General features: G+C 39.1%; 1 protein-coding gene across 4 annotated transcripts in view; it reads left to right on the top strand.

Moving 5' to 3' along the window:
• The window catches only part of ZNF518A (zinc finger protein 518A), a 46,783-nt gene extending 35,086 nt beyond the window's left edge, over positions 1-11,697 (top strand). For all 4 annotated transcript variants that reach the window (XM_081104367.1, XM_081104366.1, XM_081104365.1 and 1 more), the window contains 2 exons: positions 2,826-2,877; positions 5,144-11,697. In XM_081104367.1, the coding sequence (XP_080960493.1) occupies positions 5,272-9,726 (4,455 nt within the window). In that variant the 5' untranslated portion in view covers positions 2,826-2,877; positions 5,144-5,271 and the 3' untranslated portion in view covers positions 9,727-11,697. The remainder of the gene's footprint in view (positions 1-2,825; positions 2,878-5,143) is intronic.
• Positions 11,698-14,109: the final 2,412 nt, after the last annotated feature.

Consider the following 14,109-nt stretch of genomic DNA (forward strand, 5'->3'; position numbering starts at 1 on the left):
TTCAAGGCTTGATAAGATACATGTTGGTCAAGTCTTATGAGGAAATAATCCTATGTAATAAAAGCCCAGTGACTGAATGGTGGAACGACCAGAACAACTGGCCAGCCAGTCGCTATGATGCGCACTGACCACCAGGGGGTAGACGCTCAATGCAGGAGCTGCCCCCTGGTGGTCAGTGCACTCTCATAATGGGAGCGCTGCTTGGCTGACCGGGATGAGCGGTGCTCCCACAGCAGGCTGATCCCTGCAGGCCACACACCCCCACCAGTGCACGACTCCCATGCACTGGGCCTCTAGTACATATTTAGAAGGCAGGAGTTCAAAGAGAAGATTTAAGCTCTAGGTGGGTTTTCTCAGTGGTTAGAACATCAGCCTGTGGCCCAAAGGGTCACAAATTTGATTCCAGGTCAAGGGTGCAAACCTCAGTTACAGGCTCCATCCCCAGCTCAGGTTGGGGTGGGTATGGGAGGCAACCAATTGATGTGTCTCTTCTTTCTCTCTCTCTCTCTCTCTCTCTCTCTCTCTCTCTCTCTCTCTCTCTCTCTCCCCCCCTCTCCCTCTCTCTCTCCCTCTCCCCCCTCCCTTCCACTCTCTAAAAATAAATGGAAAAATACCCACTGTTGTTGATTAAAAAAAAATAATAGGTAGGTAGATATATTCTTGGGTGAGGATTAAATAAATAAATAAATAAATACTTTAAAATCAGTGATCCTTATTGATGGAGTAGAGATTAGATTATAGTGAAAAGAGCATTAGCTAATAAATTGAAAGACTAAAATTATATTTCTCTTTTATTATGTTATATGAAATGTCCCCAGCATGCTATATATTTTTCCTCATAGGCGGCAATCCTTAGTATAATTTGCTACCAGGGCTTCATCTTTGATTGCTTCCATGTACTACTATAGGTAGAACGTAGTTGAAGACAGAATAGATTCTCCAGATTTAAAATTGGAGGGCAAATAAACCCAGAACTACCTAAAATATACAAACTCCCCTAATACTGTATTGTATATGATACATTAACTATAAAAAAATTGACATTGAACATTAATTATTTAGCAGTTATCAAACTTAAATAAAAGCTAAGTAGATTTCTTAATAAGTTGGTTCCTTTTATCAGCTTTGTTTTGTCTGTAAGGAAAGGGCATGCACTTTAATGGGTAAACTTTGTGACATCTGACTTGGCTGCCATGTATCCTACTTAACTATTTTCTATTTGTGTAATGAAAGGGTGAGGTTCCTGGATGGTCAACTCTGAATAAACAGTGTATTAATGTATATGTCCTGCCTCCTCCTTTAGATTGTAAGCTGGGATAGGAGAAGGACCAAGTTTGTTTTGTTTTGTTTTTAGTCCTCATCCAAGGATATTTTTTCCATTGATTATTTTAGAGAGAGTGGAAGAGAGGGAAGAGTAGAAGAGAGAAACATGGATGTGAGAGAGACACATCAATTAGTTGCCTCCTGCACGTGACTCCACTGGATATGGGATTGAACCTGTGACCCAGATATGTACCCTTGACTGGGAATTGAGCCTGAGACCCTCTGGTGCGCAGGCTGATCCTCTAACCAGCCAGGGCATGGGACTACATTTTTTAATCTCTCCATGATACCCATCAAAATGCTTCACATTTATAGTAGATATTTATTAGTGAATGTTAGTTGATTGAGTTATTTAAAATCATACTTTTACACTGGTTGTCAGATTTTGGCCTATGTGTTTTCTTATAAGAAAAATTTAAAATTGTGTAGATATTTTGAAATGGAATTAATGGTATTTAGAAATATCAACATCTGTTCTTTTTTAGCATTACCCATATTTTTGGACACATGAACTATTACTGTAAAAACAATTTTCCTTTTGTAATGAAACTCATGATATGGTTTCCTTTTAATTATATGTAATAATAGAAATGCTTGGGTATGGATAATCCAAAATGAACACAATATGATATTCTGGCAAATAAAGAAGAACCATTACTAGTTGTGCTTAAAAAATTTTATATGTTTGCCCTAGCCAGTTTTGCTCAGTGGATAGAGTGTTGGCTAGTGGATTGAAGGGTCTGGGTTCAGTTCCTGTCAAGGGTATATACTTGGCTTGTAGGTTTAATCACTGTCCCGGTCCCGGCATGTGTGGAAGCAACTAATCGTTGTCTCTCTCTCTCATATCTACGTTTCTCTCTCTGTGTGTCTCCCCCTCCCTATCACTCGCTTTAAAAAAGTTAATGGAAAATATATTTGGGTGAGGATTAACAACAAAATGAGTTTCATATGTTTGAATGCCACCCTCAGATTCTGGTAAGGTGAAAACTCCATACGTGATTATGATACTTGCCACTGTTGAGACTGTGATAATCTTAGGGAATCTTCTCCATTGGTGTGTATTAACTGCCAGATATCATTAAACTTTTTTCTAGCCATTTATTATTTTTCTTACTTTTCAAATTTATTTTTATTATTTTTTTAATTCTCAGCCGAGTATATGTTTTCATTGATTCTAGAGAGAGGAAAGGGGGGTGGGGAGAGATAAAGAGAGAAAAGTAAGATAATGTAATTCTTCTAAAACACAGTTTGATATTTTACTACTGAACCTTAGGTACTCAGATTCCAATCTTAGCAATAAATTATTGTTACATATATTGTTTTTTTCTCCTCTGAAATTTGAACCATATTTTCTTGTACATGGTAATTACATAGAGTAATGATAGTGTCATTTATTTAGAACTTTACAGGATACTGTTACATATGTTTTCTTACTTAATCTCACAACAATTCCATGAAAGAGGTAGGGAAAGTACTAATTTCTTTTATTTTTTATTTTATAGATGAAGAAACTGAGACACAGAGATTGACACTTGTCTAAAGTAACATAAACCAGTAAGTGTTTGAATTAATGGAGGCAGGTAGCAATGGGGGCATTCTACTCCGCCAAGGGCTTTCCTCGCTGTCATCTGTCTGAATTCTAGGGACAAAAAGCCAAATAGTAGATACACTTTAGGAGTACCTCAGGGGAATGTGCTATTGCTATTCTTTTTCATTTCTTCTGTTTTGTTCTTCTTTTTTTTTTTTTCATGTTAATAATGATAACTTGAGAGAGCAGATAATGTCATTTTCTTGTTTTTAGATTAACGAAACTTTTATTTTAAACATAAATTATCCTTGCCAAAACCGGTTTGGCTCAGTGGATAGAGCATTGGCCTGCGGACTGAAAGGTCCCGGGTTCGATTCCGGTCAAGGGCATGTACCTTGGTTGCGGGCACATCCCCAGTAGGAGATGTGCGGGAGGCAGCTGATTGATGTTTCTCTCTCATCGATGTTTCTGACTCTCTATCTCTCTCCCTTTCTCTCTGTAAACAATCAATAAAATATATTTAAACATAAATTATCCTTGAGGCACTTAAGGAAGTAGAAAATATGGAGAGAAGTTTATTGAAATTTTTACAAACTAGTACTAGCTATAGAGTTAATAAACAAGTGAGAAAGTTAATGGTACTAGTATCTGATCTAATAAAAGACAAACATGCAAATTGACCATACCTTCGCTATGCCTTAAGCCACGCTCACCAGCCAGTCAGAGCGACTATATGCAAATTAACCCAACCAAGATGATGGCTGGCAGCCATGGAGCTAGAGTGAGCAGGAGGCTTGGTTGCTCCAGTGATGGAGGAAGCCAAGCTTCCCACCTGCCACAGCTGGCTCTGAGCTCCACTGAGGGCAACAAAGTTTCAATTATAGAAGGTAGATAAATCCCAGAATAAAAAAAAGGAGAGGCTGGGAGCTTCTGTCGCCGGAGGACTTAGCCAGCCTGAAAACGGCCCTAAGCCCCTCACCCAAACTGGCCGGGCCCCCCAGTGGGGACCCCCCCACCCTAAAGGGGGTGTGGCCAGCCTGAAAACAGCCATCAGCCCCTCACCCAGGCTGGCCAAACCTCCATGGGGTGAGGGTTCCCACTGGGGGTTGGGGGGGGGGGAGGGGTCTTGACCAGTCTGCAAACAGCCATCAGCCCCTCACTCAGCCTGGCCAGGCACCCCAGTGGGGACCCCCACCCTGAAGGGGGTGTGAGCAGCTGCAAACAGCCATCAGCCCCTCACCCAGGCTGGCCAGGCACCCCAGTGGGACCCCCACCCTGAAGGGGATGTGACCAGCCTGCAAACGGCCATCAGCCCCTCACTCAGGCTGGCCAGGCACCCCAGCAGGACCCCCACCCTGATCCAGGACACCCTTCAGGGCAAACCAGCTGGCCCCCACCCATGCACCAGGCCTCTATCCTATATAATAAAAGGGTAATATGCAAACTGACCCTAACTGCAGAAAGACTGGGAATGACTGGTTACTATGATACACACTGACCACCAGGGGGCAGACACTCAATGCAGGAGCTGCCCCCTGGTGGTCAGTGCGCTCCCACAGGGGGAGCTCTGCTCAGCCACAAGCCAGGCTGACGGCTGCCAGTAAAGTGGTGGTGGTGGGAGCCTCTCCTGCCTCCTCAGCAGCGCTAAGGATGTCTGACTGCAGCCTAGTCCTGCTCCCCGCTGGCTAGTGGACATCCCCCAAGGCTTCCTGGGCTGCCAGAGGGATGTCTGATTGCCAGCTTAGGCCCAATCCCCTGGGGAACTGGCCTAAGCCAGCAGGTGGTCATCCCCCGAGCGGTCCCAGACTGTGAGAGGGCACAGGCCGGGCTGAGGGGCCCCCCCCTCACCCTCCCGAGTGCACAAATTTCTGTGTACTGGGCCTCTAGTATGTATATAATTGGAATATAAGTTTTTAAGGGCTCTCTTTTTAAGATTTTAAAAATCCTGTTTAAAAGGAACAATATCAACTTAATATAAAATTCTTAGAGCTTAAGGGTGCTTTTCCAATTGTGGTTTTCGTTAGATGAAGTACAGAGAAGTTGAAATTTGCCCAGTGCAACACAGCAAAGTTGGAAGTAAAGCTTGTATGCCCTGACTTCCGTGTTAGAATTATTTCTACTTCAAACTATTGCTTCTTGGTAAGCTGGTTTTAAAATAATTAACAGGTATTTTATTCATTTTTTATTTATGTATTTGAGCAACAGTCCTATATTGTGTCAAAATGAACTTAAAAATATGAAATTTAATGATAACTTTTGTGATGAAAATTTCAACTCTTTGTTTGGTTTTAGGTGAGTTAATGTGGGAAAAATCCTGGTATTGTGAAGATGTCTCGGCATAATATTGTTTCCTGTTTAAATTACAAGTAATATCAAGAGTTTTCAGAAAAAAAATTGGGATTTTTTGTTTTTGTTAAGTCATGCCATCTGAACAGAAACAGTTATTTTTTGATGAAAATGAAGCTGCTTTAAAAACAGATTATGATGTGAAAAATGACATAGTTGATACTATCAGATCAGTAATTAAGCCAAAAATTTTGGAAAGTAGTTTTCATTATAAACTGAAAAATGTGAAAATTGATTTGCCGAAGATAAATATTCCAAATGAAGTCCTATTGAAACATGAAGTTGACAAATACAGAAAATTATTTCAGCATAAACCACAGACTGCAAGGAAATCTATCAATATGAAGACTGGAAGCTGTATAGAGGAGAGTGAGTTGCTACATAAGTCTGAGAAAGTTGAAGAAACGGGTATAAAAATGTCTGCAAAAGTACTCAGTTTCAATTGTTTAAAATGCCAAGATAGCACTCGATATAGCCCAAATGATTTGCAAAAACACTTTCAAATGTGGCACCAGGGTGAATTACCTTCCTATCCTTGTGAAATGTGTAGTTTTTCAGCAAATGACTTCCAGATATTTAAACTACACAGACGAATCCATAGAGGCACTTTAGTAAAATGTGACATTTGTAACGATGAAAAAATATATACTTTATTAGACTTGACAAAACATTTCATATCCACACATTGTGTAAATGGTAGTTTTCAATGTGAAAAGTGCACATTCTCCACCCTGGATGTTGGCACATTTGTTCAGCACATTCATAGACACAATGATGTCCATTATAAAAGTGATAAATACCATCATATATATTTTACCAGAGGAGAGATTCAGAAGCACCTTCATGTTAATTCTGTTACATTTCCCTTCAATTGTAAATATTGTAGGTTTGGTACCTCAAAGAGAGAGTACCTTGTAAGACATGTTTTAACTTTACACAAAGAACATTTATATGCGAAAGAAAAACTGGAAAAAGACAAATATGAGAAAAGGATGGCACAGACTTCAGTAGGACTTAAGCTAATACTTAAAAGATACAAAATAGGTACATCTAGGAAGATATTCTGGAAACGTAAGAAAATCAATGGAAGTGATGAAAGTATAGAAGAAAATACTGAAGTGCTTAAAAACCTGAACAAAACACAGGCTAAATCTGAAGACCAGAGCCATCTTACTCAAGAACATTTAAATGAAGAAAAGGATGAACGACTACACTGTGAGAATAATGATAAAACTGCTGAGTCAGAGTTGGAAAAGCCAACTCTTCTGTCCACTGGACAGTATAATAGAGCTGGAGAGCTATCAAATTCTACTTCTGGTTCCTCAAAAACTGCTGTACAAGGACCTACAATGGTAACAGTGAAAAATAATAGAATAACAGTTCCAGCTAACTATAGTGCTAAGTTTATGGGCTTCAAGATGGTGGATGGAAAACAACATATTGTAATAAAATTGTTGCCTACCATTAAACAGAATTTATGTTCACCAGGCTCACAGTCAGATACTGCAAAGGACAGTACTGCTAATTTGCAGCTGCAGAGTTTGGACACCACTGGATTTATAACAAGAGTAAAAACTGAGGTAAGTGACACAGTTTACATGAAAGCACCTACATTTTCATGTTCATCTCCTGTACCTGCTGGGAAAGTAACTTCAGAAAAAGAAATAGCCTTGCTATCTCAAATGAGTAATACACTTCAAACAGTGGATGATGAAAAAAGTGTATCTTCTTTGCCAACATCATCAGAATTAGTTACATCATCAGTGAATTTGACCACAAAAGTTGAAACAAGAGATAATGTTAACTTATTGGGAAGTCATATTTCTCATAGTCGCCCTAAGGTATCAGATACTGCCATTAAAAGTCCAGATAAAGTCAACTCTACTACCAAACCAAATGCATACAACAGAGGAGATATGCATAACTATTGCATTAATTATGTCAACTCTGAATTACCCATTGAATCTTCCAACCAAGGATCATTACCTTTTCATAATTATTCAAAAGTGAATAATTCTAATAAACGTCGTAGGTCTTTAGGAATAACAATGTGTGAAAGCCCTCAAAGAGAATCTTCATCAAGCAAGACAGTTTTTCAACAACCAGTAAGTGAATCAGTTTTATCACTAGTGAAAAAGGAGAGCTCAAACACAGATAGTATGTTAACACCTGTTAGCCTTTTAAATACTAAAGATGAAACTTTAAAAACTCAAACTGAAATAGAAGAACAGTGTGTTTTAGAAAAAGAACAAGACATTGATGAACAGAGCCTATATATAAATGAAAATCAAAATTTAGAGAGCATGACTAAAAAATCTAATGATGACATTTCCATTGTTGAGTCACCTATGATGCCTAGAATCACATCTGTGTTCTCTCTTCAGAGTGAACAGGCATCAGAATTTTTGCCACCTGAAGTAAACCAGTTGCTTCAAGATGTATTAAAGACAAAATCTGATGTAAAACAAGACTCCAGTAACACTCCAGATAAAGGCCTGTCACTTCACTGTGACCAGTCATTTCAGAAACATGAAGGAGAAGGCAGAATTATTGAATCTTCAAAGGACTTCAAAGTACAAGGCATCTTCCCAATTCCATCTTGTAGTATGGGGATTAATGTGCCACCAAATTATCTGACTTTAAAATGTCATGGAAAAGAAGCACAGATGCTGTCAGTGTCACAAGATGTGAGAGATTCAGAGAAGACACCTAGAATTTCAGGTATTGGCACATTACTTAAGACTCAGTCAGATGCAATAATAACACAGCAGCTTGTAAAAGACAAACTACGTGCCACTACACAAAACTTAGGTTCTTTATATATGCAGAGTCCACTTGTAAATTCAGAACCAAAAAAAGCTCTATTTGTTCAGACTACAAAAGGCTTTTTTGTACCATTGCACATTGCTAACAAACCTGGACTACATGTTGTTTCAGGAAGACCACAGGTTAATACGCAAGGTGTACCTGCTACTCTTCTTTTAAACAAGAAACCTGGGATGATTTTAACATTTAATAATGGAAAATTTGAAAGTGTTAACACTGTAAAAAGTGAGAGTGCTCAAGCTTGTGGAACTACAACAAAAGAGCCTTGCAGGACACCTTTTTTAAAGGTAGAACCAAACAATAATTGTCTAACACCTACACTTTGTTCCAGCATTGGCAGTTGTTTGAGCACGAAAAGTAGCTCAGAAAATACTTTGCCATTAAAAGGCCCTTACATTATTAAAACGCCAGCAAGTTCTTCAGGGAAACCTGTGCCTCCTCCTAATATAATAATATCTGAGCATCCGAGCACTAAGTCAAATATCTTGGATCCAGCAAAACAGCAGAACGAGGTTTTTCCAAAACCACCTCTTTTTACCCTCTTGCCTGATGGCAAACAAGCTGTTTTTTTGAAGTGTGTGATGCCAAATAAAACTGAGCTGCTTAAGCCTAAATTAGTCCGAAATAGTACTTCTTATCAAAATATACAGCCAAAGATCCCTGAAGGGACACCACAAAAAATATTGCTGAAAATCTTTAACCCTGTTTTAAATGTGACTGCTGCTAATAATCTGTCCGTAAGCAACTCTGTATTCTCATCGCAGAAAGACAATGTATCATCTAATCAGACTGCAGGAGGAGAGCAAAAAGAGCCAGACTCTTCTAGAGATGCCTTACCCTTCTTAATAGATGATATGATGCCAGCAAATGAAATTGTGGTAACTTCTACTGCAACATCTGAATCTTCTGAGGAGCCAGTACATGCCAGTGACCATTCAGAGGCCAGGGTATTGAGGTGTAAAACAAATTGTACAATTGGGAGAAGCTTTAATAAACAAAAGACTTCACCCCAAAATTTTTCAAGAATAAAAACTCATGTAAGAAGTAAAGACTCTGAAACTGTCAGTGTATCTAGAAACAGAAACTGTAAACGAAAGTGTAAGGATAGTTACCAAGAACCTCCAAGAAAAACATCATTACATAGAAAGTGTAAAGAAAAGATTAAACCTGAAGATGTCCACGAATCATTTGGATTCAGCAGACCTAGGCTTTCAAAAGATTCAGTCAGAACATTGCGACTTTTCCCCTTTAGTTCCAAACAGCTTGTGAAATGTCCTAGGAGAAATCAACCAGTTGTAGTGTTGAATCATCCGGATGCAGATGCACCAGAAGTAGTAAATGTAATGAAAACGATTTCCAAATTTAATGGACATGTACTTAAGGTTTCATTGTCAGAAAGAACTATCAGTGCTTTACTGAAACCAGTTTGTTGTAAGCCTTCTAAAACAATTTGTGATTTTTCCAAGAGGCACAAAACATTTAAACCTATTAGTTCTGTGAAAGAAAGATTTGTACTAAAACTAACACTCAAAAAGACAAGCAAAAACAATTACCGGATTGTGAAAACTACCTCTGAAAATGTTCTGAAGGCTAAATTTAACTGCTGGTATTGTGGAAGAGTATTTGACAATCAGGATGCTTGGGCTGGTCATGGGCAGAGACATTTAATGGAAGCTACTCGTGATTGGAATATGTTAGAGTAGTTTAAATTACCAAGGAAAAGAAAAAATTATCTTAGGAGAAAACGATGGATTTAATTACCTTAATTTGGACATTTTCTACTTCAATATTGTTCCTGAAGCTAAACATTTCAAAAGTGACTATTCCATAGAGGAGAAAAGGTTTTATGTGTGATGTTTGAAAATGCTATTAGTGCGCACATAAGTTTTGAAAGAAATTCATCATAGCACTGATGTATCTTGATTTGATTTTTTTAAAAAAAAAGTGTTCTTGGGAAGTTAAGACTAAAGGAAATTTTGATTAAAATGTTTTCCCAATTTAATTCTTCAGTGACTTGGTAATGGCTGACAGCCCCATCCATTCCTTCTCTTCTTCCACCAGCCTTAGGAATCTGATAAGTATGGTTTCTCTGTAGAGCTCTTTCACCATGGAACTGAAGTAGTTTCACATCATTTGTGAGGATATATTAAGAGAGCTTGGGTAAAGAACTTACTCTACATCTACTAAACATAGTTCTTTTGAAGGGTATAGGTTTTTTTGAGAGTATATTTAATTCAGTACAGGACAATTCATAACATTTGAAGGTAGTTTTTGATAAGTAAAATTATTTTTTCTCATAAGCTGTGGCCTGTGTCAGAGATTGTAACACTCTTCCTTGCAAGGTGATTTTCTAAATGGCAATCTGATACATTGCAGTAGATGGGTAGCCTTGAAAGAATTAAACTCTCTAGGTCTAGGATGAAGTTCAGTTAAAGAACTTGAACACTTCTGTTGATTAAATTCTCCAGTGGTCCCCTTACCTAGAATTATGATTATTTGACTTAAATTGTTTATCCCCCATAAACCAAATTGCCAATTTTTTTTTTTTTTGGTTGCCATCCCTTTAAAAAGAGTGGAACATAGAAACACTTTCAAGGGAATGGTTTTTCTCAAAACCTAAAAATTCTACAGAAATAATATTTTGAAGCAAAATTAGTAAACTGAGAAATATTTTTGTATTTAATTAGTGTCTGAACGTCTCCACATTGAGACAAACCATTTTTGTTAGCATCTTTTCAGTATGACATAACCCAAAGCAGATTATTTACTTTCTGTTGGCGGTTGAAAATAAGCATTAATAATGTATTCAGTGGCGGTGCATAAAACTTCAGGATGGATTCCTAAAGGACACATCCAACAGAGGTAAAAGTTTTAAAATGGATATATTCATGGCGAGGACAGAATCATCAGTTTAAACTTATCACTTTGTATGTTTGGATCAAGTTTTGTTGGTTAATTGGATAATGGAGTCCTTTTATTGCAAAATTATATACTATATAATTTTTTGTTACATTGTTACTACAAGTATTATGACATTTTCATTGGTTGAATGAAAACTTCAGGGCTTCTTTTCTGTACATAACAAAGAATTTAAACCTTGTACATATTTTTGTAATTTTCAGTTCTGTAAATTTTGCACAGGAAGTTTTAGATATAAAAGTTTATTTTTTTTTCCAATTTAGTTCTGTGCATGCACTAATAAAACTGGTTGTTTAATTTAAAAGGAATATATAAGACTTTACCCATGTTATTTTCTTGGTTTTTATTTCAGAAGTAGAATTTTCTTTTTTTGTGTAAATTCATTTTTTTCAGGGATTGAACACTATTATTAGCAAGTGCCTAAAAGATGTGAAACAGTTTACATATTTCAACTGTAACAGTAGGTCCCAAATGGGCCCATTCCCCAAATAATTTTATTTTAAAGAAAGCCATATAGATGCTTTAAGCTAATCTTGCTATGCACATTATACATGTACTGTTTTTGTGCATTTTGTCTACTTTCTTAGTGAAGTATTTTTTGTATAAAACCTGTTAAAAGTGTGTTTCTTAAATTGAGCCTAAGAATGGAGTTGATTGGAAATACACAGTGTATATTAATAATGTGTATGGTGTCTAAAGGATGGTAAGCATTGTTAATTTCATTGTTAATGGATGTTTTCAATTAAATTTAAGTTTGTGTTTATACAGTTTTTCTGCTGTGCTAAAATTAAATGGGAATTTCATTCTATTAGGAAATAATTTAGATCTTAAAGGTTTGTTTTTTAGTGGACTATGCAAAATAAAGTATGGGCTTCTCCCCCCCAAATCACAGGGGAAATTTGAAATTTTGTTTGAGAAGGGCAACACCATAATTTTACTATGGTTATGCTTATAAGGAAACCAATAGAGAGGTTTATGCCCTTCAGTAACCTAACAGGAATAAAATTGAAATGCTCTGTTATGAATAGATCTATTACGATGCATCACCCTCTGTGACTAGAGAAGAGAAAGAACAATCTTGCCAATGTTTGCAGCACTATAAAAATACATTTCAAATACCATATGGTCTCTCACTTATATGTGGAATCTAATGAACAACATTACCTGAGGAACAAAATAGAAATAGAGGCATGGTTACCTGGAACAGACTGACAGCTGTCAGAGGGGAAGGTGGTTGGGGGACTGGATGACAGAAGGTGAAGGGTTACCCCCCGCCCCGCACCTCCCCATAAAACTACATATATATATACACCACATAGACATAGACAAAAGTGTGGTGATAGAGCTGGAAAGGGAGGTAGGTGGCGGTGGGCAAGGGGGGATAAATGAGGATGGAAAGAGACTGCTTTGGACAATGTGCACATGATGCAATGTGAGGATGATGTTTTGTTGTACACTTGAAACCTGTATGGTATTGTGAATCACTGTCACCCCAGTAAATTTATTTTTTAAAAATATATTTTATTGATTTTTTACAGAGAGGAAGGGAGAGGGATAGAGAGTTAGAAACACCGACCAGCTGCCTCCTGCACATTTCCTACTGGGGATGTGCTCGCAACCAAGGTACATGCCCTTGACCGGAATCGAACCCAGGATCCTTCAGTCTGCAGGCCGATACTCATCCACTGAGCCAAACTGGTTAGGGCCCCAGTAAATTTTTAAAAATACATCACAGAACAGCCAAACCAGTAAAAATAAATAAATAAAATCTAATGTTGAGATACATACTTTTTACTTGAAAGTTTTAAAAGCCATTTAAAAACACTCCATGCCCCAGGTACTCTAGGTAGTCACTTTTTCTGACTTTGTTAGCATGGATTATTCTGAAGGAGCCAAACCTTTTTGGAGTTACTTTATTGCCAGAGGAGATAATTCAGAAACAAAACCCTCTATCCTTTTCTCTCTGCTGAAACTGAGCTAAAGATGCCTTTACAAAATATGATATTCAGTAGTTTGAGGTACCTATCTACACTAATAAAAGACAAACATGCAAATTGACTGTACCTTTGTGATGCCTTAAGCCACGCCCACCAGCCAATCAGAGTGATTATATGCAAATTAACTCAACCAAGATGGCAGCCGGCAGCCACGGAGCTGGAGTGAGCAGGAGGCTTGGTTGCCCCAATGATGGAGGAAGCCAAGCTTCCCGGCTGGATCTGAGCTCCACTCAAAGCAACAAAGTTTCAATTACAGAAGGTAAATAATTCCCAGATACCAGCTTTCAGCCGCCTGTGGCCACGGAGCTGGAGCGACCAGGTGGCTTTCCCTCCTGCCCACCCTGGCTGGCTCTTAGCTCCTCTCAAGGCTACAAAGTTTCAATTATAGAAGGTAAATAAATCCCAGGGGGGAAAAAAAAAGGAGAGACTGGGAGCTTCCATTGCTGGAGGGCTTGGCCAGCCTGCAAACGGCCATCAGCCCCTCACCCAGGCTGGCCAGGCACCCCAGTGGGACCCCCACCCTGAAGGGCGTGTGACCAGCCTGCAGCCATCAGCCCCTCACCCAGGCTGGCCAGGCACCCCAGTGGGACCCCCACCCTGATCCAGGACACCCTTCAGGGCAAACCAGCCGGCCCCCACCCATGCACCAGGCCTCTATCCTATATAATAAAAGGGTAATATGCAAACTGACCCTAATAGCAGAAAGACTGGGAATGACTAGTTACTATGATACACACTGACCACCAGGGGGCAGACACTTAATGCAGGAGCTGCCCCCTGGTGATCAGTGCTCTCCCACAAGGGGAGCTCTGCTCAGCCACAAGCCAGGCTGACAGGTGCCAGTACAGTGGTGGTAGTGGGAGCCTCTCCTGCCTCCTCAGCAGCGCTAAAGGTGTCTGACTGCAGCTTAGGCCTGCTCCGTGCTGGCAAGTGGACATCCCCTAGGGGCTCCCGGGGTGCCAGAGTGGTGTCTAACTCCTAACTTAGGCCCAGTTCCCCAGGGAGTGGGCCTAAACAAGCAGGTGGTCATCCCCCAAGGGGTCCCAGACTGCGAAAGGGCACAGGCCCGGCTGAGGAACCCTCCCCACCCCCTGAGTGCACAAATTTTTGTGCACCAGGCCTCTAGTTATAACTAGTAGAGTAAGTTTTATTTTTGCAATCTAACATGAA

The sequence above is a fragment of the Myotis nattereri genome, assembly GCF_964212035.1.
Source record: "Myotis nattereri genome assembly, chromosome: 13".
In the NCBI taxonomy this organism is placed as follows: Eukaryota; Metazoa; Chordata; class Mammalia; order Chiroptera; family Vespertilionidae; genus Myotis; species Myotis nattereri.